The 11993-nt window shown below is 41.0% G+C and overlaps 1 protein-coding gene across 1 annotated transcript; it reads left to right on the top strand.

Moving 5' to 3' along the window:
- Nucleotides 1-6253: 6253 nt before the first annotated feature.
- On the top strand, nucleotides 6254-7008 carry CLDN12 (claudin 12). The gene has a single exon (XM_056857494.1). It carries the CDS (start codon nucleotides 6271-6273, stop codon nucleotides 7006-7008), a length of 738 nt encoding a protein of 245 aa, XP_056713472.1. The 5' UTR covers nucleotides 6254-6270.
- The last annotated feature ends 4985 nt before the right edge of the window (nucleotides 7009-11993 follow it).

Genomic DNA, 11993 nt, shown 5'->3' with positions numbered 1-11993 from the left:
AGTTGTACCTGTGTCTTTAGGAAATTACCTAGCGAGCAAGATGAGGCATCCATTCTGTCTATTTAAAACTGATTTTTTTAAAATCAGTTTTAAAAATGAAGTTCTTAAATTGGTTTTAATGAACTAAAAGTGGAGCGGTCCTTGGAGTTGTACCTGTGTCTTTAGGAAATTACCTAGCGAGCAAGATGAGGCATCCATTTTTTTTTTAAAAAAGCGAAATATTTATACGAAATTAATTGTGTGTGTGCTGGTGTGTACACACAATACACTGCAGACATGTCAAAAAACAAAAACAAAATACGGATCTGGTAACCAAGACGCATGCAAACCAACACTCTCCCTGCAATAAATTTTGCGGCGACGGCAGAACCGGTTGCAGCAGAATTAGCAAGATGTTGCGTCCTAAATCTCAGGCGCGGAGACAGGATCCTGGGAGTTGTAGTCTCCGGACCCAAAGCAAAGCTTTTGCGCATTGCCAGGCGGAGACTACAATCCCAGGAGCCCGAGGAAAAGGCAACAGCTTCCTGCAAAACCCAGAAGCCGCTGGGTGTCGGAAAGTGGGGACGGAGAGGCGGCGTTTGGAAACCCGGAGCCCCGCGCGTGGGCTGTGGGTGAGTGGCGGCGAAAGGATGTTCCTCCTCGAGTCGTCTTCGGTGGCTTTGAATTGCAATCATGGCTTTCTCAGCAGGCCTTTGAAAAACCAGTAGCCCCCTGGAAAAACAAGGGGCAGAAAGGAGGGGGGAAATAGGGCAAGACAGAGTGGAGCCGAGAATAGCAGCAATGAGAAAGGGGAGGTCTGTTGATTACAGCTGGCTAGACCAGGGAGGGAGGGAGTTGATATCTTCCAAGGTTTGGCTGGACCAGAGCTGGGAAGAGACCAGAACTGGCGTCTGGAAACTTAAGGAAAGAGCAATAGTCAATGGCAGTTACCAGGGGCAGGGAAGAACTTCAAACAGGACCAAGGGCATTCCTGCATTCTGTGTTATAATGAAGCCAATCATAAATAAGCTGAATATGATGATCAACCAGTAAGCTGTTAGCTAAGACTTTGCATCCAATGAAAAGTTATTATAAAATATGCATAGATAATGTATTTTAAAATGTATAATGAGCTTATAAAAAGGTCTTAAAATAAACCATAAATCTAAGATTATGATCTTCACTAAGGAGAAAAATGCCTCTTTTTCGCTGGGGATTAGATGGCTTTGAGGTTGACCAAGTCAAGGAGTTTGTTTACCTTGGCATTCTGTTTTCCCATAACCTAAATTGGAATGCCCATAAAAAAGCAGTGTCCAACGAAATTAAACCTGGGGTTGGTGCTATTGTCAATTTTTTTTCACACCAGAGGTGGCAAATATATCCCAGGGGCTATTCAGGTTTTTAACCTGAAAATTACCCCAATTATCCTCTTTGGTGTTGCCATCTGGATTACAGTCATCAATGAATCTATAGATCGTCCACTGCTTCATTTCTTACGAAAACTCCTAAATGCCCCTCGATGTGTTGCTGGCATTACTCTTCGTTCCGAGTTTGGCCAAATGTCACTTGAATCTAGGGCGTGGTTGGCCGCCTTTAAACTACACCTTAAACTGTGCTTTAGCACTGAGGGGTTCCTAGCTTCTCTGAAGCATGACCCTTTCAAATCCTCATGGCAAAAAATCTTAGATGAGAAACTGGCGTTGTTGGGCTTCTCGCAGGATATGTTATCAGATCTTGGGAAAACTGAAGCTTTTGCCAAAATTAAAAAGCGCATTAAAGAGCTCGATTATAACACCACTACTTTTCGTGCTCGTCGCGTCTGTTCATCCCAGTTCTTCGGAATACCCCCTCCACGTGGTCTGCCTGCCTATACATATTATCTGACAACTCCTCGTCTTTGTAGAGCTTTTTGCTTGGCTAGATTGAATGCTAACCCTTCTATGGTAATGCAGGGCAGAATTCTGAATATACCATACTCAGACAGGATCTGCCCTTGCTCTTCTGGCTCTATTGACTCATTAGGCCTTGCCCTTTTGGAATGCCGCTTTTACGAGGAACTGCGATCGCACTATATTTCCCCCCTTTTAATATACAAATCCAATGCCTCTGTGACTGACATAATGCCTTTTTTACTAAGCGACAGGGACCCCAAGGCTACATTGTCAGTGGCAAGTTTTGTTTCAGTCCTTATATCCCTCCAACATTAGATATATGCTGCTCAAGATCAATTGATCAAGGAGCTTCTAAGGGATAAAAGGAAAGGATAATGAGCTTATAAAAGATGTTGCACACCTTTGTTAAAATGCACCGCAGATTCTTTTGATGCTCTCAAGAGCAAGGCTGAGCCCAGTAGCTACTGAATAAACACTGGCTTTTTCTAATTCTGGTCTAAGGTCTCGCTGTCTCCCTTTGCCTGCTTTTGATTTATTATTTCCCCCCGCTACACTACGGACTAGCAAGGCTTCTCCGACCGTAGCGGGGTTTCCCTACAGAGGAAGTGCATTGAAGGTTTAGGGATTTTTATTGCCCGGTGTACTGATGGAAACTCCGCCTCGGTCTGTTACTAGAGATCGGAGGTATTTGGAACATACTAATATTGGGGCATTCAAAGCCCATCTGGGGCGGTTTCTTCTCTTCCCTTTACTGCCTGTTTATGGTTCTGCCGTGATTCATCATCTCTCCCACTCAGTGCGGCTGGTACAGCGATTGCTCCGGCTTCTTACTCATTGTTAGTAACGTGAGCAAAGTGGCTGCGGGCTTTTTACTCAGGCACAACATTTCAAGATACAGATTCAAGATACTGATTACAGATGTTTCCTGGGCCTTCTTGAGTGTTGTGGTATTTGAAAAGCAGGGCCAAAAGAGTCTGGGCCATTAGTAAAGAAGGTGCTTATCCTGTGTAAACATTCTCTCTGTGTGGGTTTTTCATGTTCAAGCCTATTTAATTTTCTTTTTTGCCTCCGCTTGATTAAAGGTAGCTTCCAGTTAAAACGCATTTAGTTACGAAACGTTTTTTTAAAGAGGAATACTTAAAAGCACAGTGATTTTTGTCAATAAAATCATCCCAGTTTCTCATATATAACTATAACCTATAAAACGACTGCTTTGGGAGTCTTTCAAAAGGTTGCTAAAGAAGGAGCCCGCTTTACCTTTCCAGGCAGTTTATCCTAAAGTTTTGGTTCCACTACAGGAAAGACCCAAAACTGTGTTTGCATTGCCCGTGCTCCCTGAACAGAACGGAACCAAAAGGGTGTGTGGGTTCATAAGTAACGCTTGCGTTGCCCTGTTTATTCTATTTTAATCTAGTACTTCTTTCAGTGAGCCAGGGTGACATTACATACCCCCTCATTTTCTTCCAGTAACACTCCTCGGAGGCAGGCTGAGAGGGGTTTTTAACGGGGATCCCCTTGGTCCTGGTCCACCCACTGGAGTTAACACACAGTGATGATTAGGTATGCTACCAACATGTTAGCGCTATACACCAATGGGTTCAGATGTGTGTTAAGTGTTCTCCTTTATTATTAGGCCTGAAGAGGAGAGAAGACTGAGAGGTGATATGATAACCATCTTCAAGTACTTGAAGGCTGTCATATAGAGGAGAGTGCCGAGTTGTTTTCTGTCATATAGAGGAGGGTGCCCGGTTGTTTTCTATGATTCTAGGCATGCTTGGAGCTTTTGTGTAACTTTACTGATGGTCCCTGTCATGTCCATAATAAGGCAAATTCCAGCCTTTTTTTTTTGTTGCTTTCTCAAGTTAATTGTCTGTTAATCATCTGTTGACCGTCTTAACCTTTGCTGCTTTGAAGCGGGAAAAGGGATCTACATTTCTGAGATAATAAATAACACTTTTCTGATGGCGAGGTTCTGATTGTGTGACAAGCAGAAATTCAGCTTTTGAAGTTTTCCTCAGCATGCAGAGGCAGAGAGAAAACCTTCACCTGTTGAATGTTGTCCTGGTGGATAAGTCATTATGAAGTATTAATTGGCTGTGGAGCGTTTTGTACTTAAGCTTGTTCACACCTGCAGCTCTCCTGAAATATAGACATTGAGGAGCAGAAGTTAAAACTTAACCAGATATTCAAATGTTTTCTGTTTTGACTGTTGGAAAGATGCATAAAGCTACCTCATGGTGAGTAGAGGCAAATGTGACTAGATGATGGCATTCCTGTTGTCCATGGAAGCTGCCTTGCATGAGGATTGCCTTTCCAAGCCAATATTATTAAGCTACTGCTAACTTTAGACTAAGGCAAGCTGGGTGCAAACTTCAGCCCAGCATTAGAACCTGTAGGTAGTTGAAGAAAACATCTATGGGGACTTTTGCTGCTCTGGAAAATTGATATATCAATTATCCACTTCTCTTGGTTAGTGCAAGGATGAACCATGCATTCATATCTACTATATCATACATTTTAAAATAGTGGCTAGTTAGTTTCTAGATAATTTTCCCATGTATTTCATGCCTTGATTATACATGCATGCTTAACAGTGTTGTGCTTGAAACTCAGTGGGGAAGGGAGTGGAGCTTTGGCACAGTTGTAGAGTTTATGCTTCGTATGCAGATGGTCTGAAGTGAAATCCTTAGCATCACCAGGTAAAGGGTGGCAGGCCTGGTCTGCAGCACAAAGAGATGGTAAAATTCTGAGTTGACAAAATGGGATATACCACTGCAGATGAGGGGGGTGGTCATATTAGTGCTTTCCCATGTACCCTCCCCCCAAATAAAAATAGCACATCAGAGAAATGTTCTAGCCTAAGTCTTTGCATGTTGTGCTAATTTTCCACTTACAAGGAATCATTACTACAGGGGGGCTTTTAAAAATGTCATCTCTCACCTGCATTCTGAAGTGGTACAATCTATTTACCATCTCAGCTCTGTGCCCTTTCTTTACTGTTGAGCTCTGTTGCATGTGTAGCAGGCCTCAGATAGCTGGTGATGGCAAAGACCTTCTGTACCTGAGCCTCTGTACAGCCACTGCTAGATGGTATAAAGCAACTTTATATGGCCCTGTATATATGGAAAACCTTAGTCACAAGATGCATGAGCAGCTAGGCATCTGCTTGAAAACGTGGCGAGGTGGAAGGCAGTGATTTTCTTTTTTGAAGCTCTCCTGTCAATGAAAAGGACTGCCTGTAGATTGTGACAGCAGAAACAAGTTTTGTCTGCTTCATTAAAGTGTTGAAAACTAATAACATAGGATCAAATGTTTACAGTTAAATATGAATGCATGACACAACATAGTAGTTAACTCCAAATGTTATTCTTTTTTCGTCCTAGATCTATTAGGATTTTCTCCTACACGTAATAGTTGTTCCTGACTTGATTATCCTGCTTGGTAAGCTTGCATTTTAAAGAAAAGTAATTTATCCCAGGAGGTTACATACAATAGGAAATGCATCTAACATGACTGTCAGAAGTCCGACATCTATTATGAACTTTAGGTGAAAAGCAGATGCTTACTGGAGGTGCAGAATTTCCAGGAATTTTGAATATATTGCGGGGGTGGGGGTGGAAATCATTTTTTCCCCAGTTTAAGTCTTCAGGTTTTTTCATGTTGTACACTATTTTGGCTCCCGGTTGCTAATGAATTTTATTTACCTTTACAAAAAAGCAGCTTGTGTCCCGTTTGCAAAGTGAGGCTGAGCGTTTTTTTAAATAAACTCCTTCTGTTTCCTGGTGTTCTTTGCACTTTTGCATTGCTGTGCTGTGGTGTTTGAAATGTCTGCAGTGCTTCTGAAAGTGCTGCCCCCCCCCCCGCCACCCTTTTTGCAGCATGTTTTATTTTGGCTTTTTAAAAAAAAATTCTAACTTTTGCGCTATAGTGCTAGACCAAAATAGCAATTTAATTCTGTACTGCCAGCATTCAGGTGACAGCTGCAAGCATTGAATTTCTATAGTGGCCTAGGGCTATAGCGCCAAAGTTAGGATGTAAAAAAAAAAAAAGCCGAAATAGAATGTGCTGTAAAGAGGGCGGGGGGAAAAAGCAGCATGGTTTGAAATGGGCAGAGCACTTCAGGGACAGGTGATAAACAGATTTAAATATGCTGTCTAGAACCTCCGCCCCCATGCCCTTTTACAAGGAATTGGGCTGGCAATGTATAACAGCTGATTTAAAACAATATGAAAGGGGACAAACAGTGATTTCAGGGTTGCTTTCCTGTATTATTCTGGGTTAATTTGTAGAACTGCTGTATAAATAATTTCCTCTTTCCTTCTTGAGAAATAGGAGTTGGTCTGAATATTGTTCACTTGGTAATATTTTCTTCCCCAGGAGGCGTTTTTATTGGCTAGACATGGGTTGCCGAGAAGTTCATGCTGCAACGGTCCTGGCTTTCCTTTCTGGAACAGCTGCCTTATCGGGACTTATAGCTGCTGCCCTGCTTCCTAACTGGAGACAAATGCGACTGTACACCTTTAACAAAAACGAAAAGAATGTGACGGTTTACACTGGGCTCTGGATTAAATGTGTCCGTTTTGATGGAAGCAAAGACTGTGTAATTTATGACACTGAGTGGTATACTGCTGTAGATCAATTGGATTTGCGTGTCCTCCAGCTTACTCTTCCCATAAGCATGTTGACTACAGTGTTGGCTCTGTTCCTCTGTTTGATTGGCATGTGTAACACCGCCTTCATCTCATCTGTGCCAAACATCAAACAAGCCAGATGTCTCATAAATAGTGCAGGTTGCCATCTTGTGGCCGGCCTCTTCTTTCTCCTTGCTTGTGTCATTTGTTTGGCTCCATCTATCTGGGTCATCTTCCATAATCAAGAAATGAACAAAAAATACGAGCCAGTTTTCTCCTTTGACATTTCTGTATTCATTGCTATTGCCAGTGCGGGAGGCTTGCTGTTCACGGCCATTCTCTTATTCCTGTGGTATTGTGCATGCAAAACACTTCCTTCCCCTTTCTGGCAGCCCCTGTATTCACATGCGCCTAGTGTTCACAGCTATGCTTCCCAGCCGTATTCTGCACGATCACGCCATTCTGCCATTGAAATTGACATACCTGTGGTTACACATACCACTTAAAAGAAGACGTTTTCCTGTTTCATAACAAGGCACTATGGATGAGGTGACTCTCCTCTCACTATCAGGGAGACTTGTAAACATAATGTGAACAGGATTGACATTTAGCTGGTAGTTTTTACAGCTGCTTTCTTTGGGTTTACTACAAAGAGGAATGGGGTAAGCCAAAATATTAGTAGTCCTGCTTGTAAGTTACTTCCAAGTTTTGTAAGTCTAATCAAAGCCGGTGGTATTTAAGTTCATAGGTAACTTTAAGTTATCCTTTTACTTTTATATATTTCTAGCCAGTTTCTTCCTTGAGTTGTAGTACTGAAAAACATGGCTGCTGATGTTTGTAAATCAGACTTGTGAAATTTTAAGCACTTCTGGTTAGGCCAACTTCCAAGCTAAGCAAAGCTTGCAGCAAGGGACTTTTGCTTCCTCCCTTTGCAGCTTACTGAGTCCCCCCCCCCTTCCACCAGTTTTGCTTGTGGGAGTTAGGGACCCTCACAAATAGCATGGGGTAGGAAGGGTGGGTCAGCAGAGGGAGAAGAGAATCTGCAAAAATTGCCCTCTTGTTTCTGCAGCCATCAGAAGTGCTGTTACACTATGGAACAATACCTTTGGACCCATCCCAGGGATTTTAATATCTGTCAATAATAGTTATTTTTATGTTAAACTTTGTGCCTGTGTTTATATTTTTATGATAAACTTTGTGCCTGTGTTATCTCTACTACTTATACAGGGAACAGTCATACCATTTAGTTTCCTTTGTGTTACCGGAACAAAAGCTGAATGTTAAGCTCTTGTGTTTCCTATTCCCTCAGTCTTCAAAGCAGTGCAATTTCACTCTTATTCCAGTTCTTGCTTTCCATTGTGCATATATAAAAACTACTTGTGAATGTTATAGAATTGTGCTGCCAAATGGATCCTTCTCTTGGTATAAAACTGGAGATTCAGAAGAAGCATACAGTCATTTAGTTTTTGGTTTCATAGCAATAATGTAGTCTGCATTTCATAAGTTTTTATTCTTTATAAAACATTTCCTTAAAGCTATATTTTTCTCCAGACTTTATTCAAACTTAGGTGACCAAAAATCCATTTACAGTTTTAAAAATTTATACTGTAAAATAGAAATAATTCAAATAGCCTCAGGGTTATATAAAGCTGCTGTATCATTTCTAGACTGCTTTTTAGTGTCATCTAAATTTTAGACTGTTAGTGAATAAGGATTATTTTAAAGGGATATTAAATAAATGTACTATTGATGGCCTTTTCCAAATCAATTATAGTAACCTTTTAGAGTATTTTTTGTATAAATATTATTGAAGAGACTATTATCAAGTGCAGTGTTTTATTTGAAAATTTGTTTCAACACTGGACTTCACATATTAAAACTTGCATACAAGTTAGACATTTAAAATCTGTAACCTCATGCTTCTTAATCATAAATTGCCAAATTTATGAGTTTGAGGCCTTTCATATAAGGAGTAAACATTCTTATATTAAAATGTGAAAGGTTTCTTTTAGTATTCAGCTATGTGAAACATGCAGTGTGATTTCTTGTTACAGAGAAGGGTTCTCACAAAAGATTTTGCACATGCTGTGGAACTTCTGGATATCGCCACCAAAGCAAGATTTGACCATCTGAATTTGTTGGGATAATTTATTAAGTACGATAGTAAAGAAGTGCACTGACCTGGTTGGCCCAGGCTAGCCCAATCTCGTCAGATCTTGGAAACTAAACAAGGTTGGCATTGGTCAGTACTTGGATGGGAAACCACCAAGCAACATCCAGAGTCGCTGTGCAGAGGCAGGCAATGGCAAACCACCTCTGAACATCTCTTGCCTTGAAAACCCTATGGGGATGCCTTAAGTTGGCTGTGACTTGATGGAACTTTACACACACACACACACTGAAGCAAGTGCTTACAAAGAACCTATTTACAAGCACTTTATAGGGAGAATGTTCAGAAACAAAAAGTGGAGAGAGCTGAATTCTATGTTGGTGTTTAGCTCTTATTTTAAATCTGACCTCCCGAGGAATTTTATTTTGGTTAAATGCTTCTCTGATACTTTGAGTACCGTTGTATTTGCACTTTGCCATACTCTTAATGTGTGGGCATTCAACTTGCTTTAAATAGTCGCTTGAAAGTTTGAGGCAGGCCTTGCTGACAAAAGGTTTAATTACTGATAGTGCTAGAATGTGGAATAATTGTTCGGCCCTTTCCCACTTCAGATTATGGGATATTTATTGACAGAATGTGTACCCCACCTTTTTGCCATTCAAGGTCCACCAAGGTGGCTAACAATTTAAAACATACATGATAAAATTACATTTAAAAACCATCAGTCCCTCTTACACATATAATTAAAACAATTAAACACATAGTTAAAATATATACAACATATTTTAAAAATTGAATAGAAAGGAGGGATTCATTGACATATTTGCTATTGATGATGGACACGTTTTCAGTATGACAAAAGCCTAGGGGAATGCAGCGCAGCAGGCATTTTGCGGTGGGAGACCCACTATACAAAGGTGAAGGAGCTGGCTGGATTGTGGCCGATGTATTGAAACATCTAAACATGAATGCTGCAAAGTGCTTTAAAAGGATGGGTATACTTCCATTGATTGGCTACTACTTCCATGTCTACTTGTTCTGTATTAAAACTTCTTGTTGCAGGATCTTGTTCTACATTTTTGCATTTTTAAAAAGGTAATTTTAGTTCTCATTATGTTTGGGGTAATTCTTTGTTACTGATTCTGTAAAATGCAAGCCAAATGTATTTGTTGCTGATTGTTCTCTAATATCTAATAATGTTCTGTTCTTGCTTGTGGATAACAAAAGTTGCTGGATTTGAATTTGTGTTTGATTTGAAACTTGAATTTTTCCTTGTTTAGCTTATACAAATGCCGCCGTTTTCTAGCACGGAGTTGTACATGTGAATTTCATCATTTGTGTCAACACAGCTTATCTATGCTTGTGTTTGCATGGGGGACAACACTAGTTCAGATTTGTAGAACTCGTTTTTGTTTTTTAGTAATGCTTAGTTATGGTAAATATTTTTATGTAAAATGAAGTATGTATTTTAATAAAAAAAGTATTGTATGGATGTGGTTTATTTTTAGAAATCGTTTTAGGTGTTAACATCATCAATTTAGAATATAATGTACTGGGCAATTCCAGGTAGTTCAGTGCTACCTTTTACTGCGTTTACTGGAGTGTAATCAAAGCAAGCTCAAACAAATTGCCAGTTTAAGGATAAAGCTAGGAATCGGCTTGATTTAGCTACAACAGCAAGGTGGATCCGAGGCCAGGTTGTTGGGAACGGTTTAGCAGGAGCCTTGGATGTCAACTTTCAACATCCGCACTTCTATGCAGGCTAGGGCTGCCAGCTCCTGGTTGGGAAACACCTGGAGATGTTGGGGGCGGAGCCTGAGGAGGGCGGGGTTTGGAGAGGGACTTCAATGCCATAGAGTCCAATTGCCAAAGCAGCCATTTTCTCCAGGTGAACTGATCTCTATCGACTGGAGATCCATTGTAATAGCAGATCTCCAGCCACCACCTGGTGATTGGCAACCCTAATGCAGGCATTACCAGCAGCAACTACTCGTCACTTGCAAACACAGCCAAAAATGCCTTCACTGGATGTTTTAAAGAAGAGGTTAGATGGCATCTGCCAGCAATGCTGATTCTATGACCATAAGCAGATGATGAGAGGAAGGGCATCTTAGCAGTCTTCTGGGCATGGAGTAGGGGTCACTGGGGATGGGGGGGGGGAGATTTCCTGCATTGTGCAGGGGGTTGGACTAGATGACCCTGGTGGTCCTTTCCAACTCTATGGGGGTTACCACACTTTGTATTCCCAGCAATGTATTAAGAGTTTGAAAATGTTATAAAAAATACTGTTCGCACTTTCTATGTATTCCCACCGGTGTATTAAGAGTTTGAAACTGCTATAAAAAATACTGTTCACACTTTGTTTGGCCCCTTTAGCTGTGAAGACGTCTTCCAACCATTTTTTAGCGGTGGCATTGAAAAACCCTTTTAAAGCGATGTTTTTTATAACATTTTCAAACTTGATACATCACTGGGAATACCTAGTGGGGTAACAGCCTTTGTATTCCCAGCGATGTATTAAGAGTTTGAAAATGTTGTAAAAAGCATTGCTTTAAAAGTTTTTGGATACCACGGCTTATAAATGGCTGGAAGACGTCTTCGCAGCTAAAGGGGTTAAACAAAGCGTGAACAGTATTTTTTTATAATGTTTTCAAACTCTTAATACATCGCTGTGTGTGTGTGTGTTAAGTGCCGTCAAGTCGCTTCCGACTCATGGCGACCCTATGAATGAAAGTCCTCCAAAGTGTCCGATCTTTGACAGCCTTGCTCAGATCTTGCAAATTGAAGGCTGTGACTTCCTTTATTGAGTCAATCCATCTCCTGTTGGGTCTGCCTCTTTTCCTGCTGCCCTCAACTTTTCCTAGCATGACTGTCTTTTCCAGTGACTCTTGTCGTCTCATGACGTGACCAAAATACGACAGCCTCAGTTTAGTCATTTTAGCTTCTAGGGTCAGTTCAGGCTTGATTTGATCTATAACCCACTGATTTGTTTTTTTGGCAGTCCACGGAATCCGTAGCACTCTTCTCCAACACATTTCAAAGGAATCTATTTCCTTCCTTGAAGATAATTCACAGTGGGTAGCCGGGTCTGCAGTATCTGAAGAAGTGAGCTGTGGCTCACGAAAGCTCACACCCTGCCAGAAAATATTTTTGTTAGTCTTTAAGGTGCTACTGGACTCTTGCCCTTTTCTATTTTCTTCCTATCAGCTTCCTTCACTGTCCAGCTTTCACACTCATACATAGCAATAGGGAATACGATGGCATGAATTAATCTAGTCTTGGTGGCCAGTGCGGTAACCCCCTGTGAAAGAAACAGCGTAATATGAGTATGCAAAACGAAGCAACAGCTACATCCGGGCACGCGCTCATTCTCAACGGTCC

Source organism: Euleptes europaea, chromosome 11, assembly GCF_029931775.1.
Source record: "Euleptes europaea isolate rEulEur1 chromosome 11, rEulEur1.hap1, whole genome shotgun sequence".
Lineage (NCBI taxonomy): Eukaryota > Metazoa > Chordata > Lepidosauria > Squamata > Sphaerodactylidae > Euleptes > Euleptes europaea.
Note: the sequence above shows the minus strand (reverse complement) of the source record. Positions and strands in the feature narration are given on the sequence as shown.

Excerpts from the sequence above, each read along its gene's own strand:
- CLDN12 (XM_056857494.1), top strand. The coding sequence starts at position 6,271 with ATGGGTTGCCGAGAAGTTCATGCTGCAACGGTCCTGGCTTTCCTTTCT.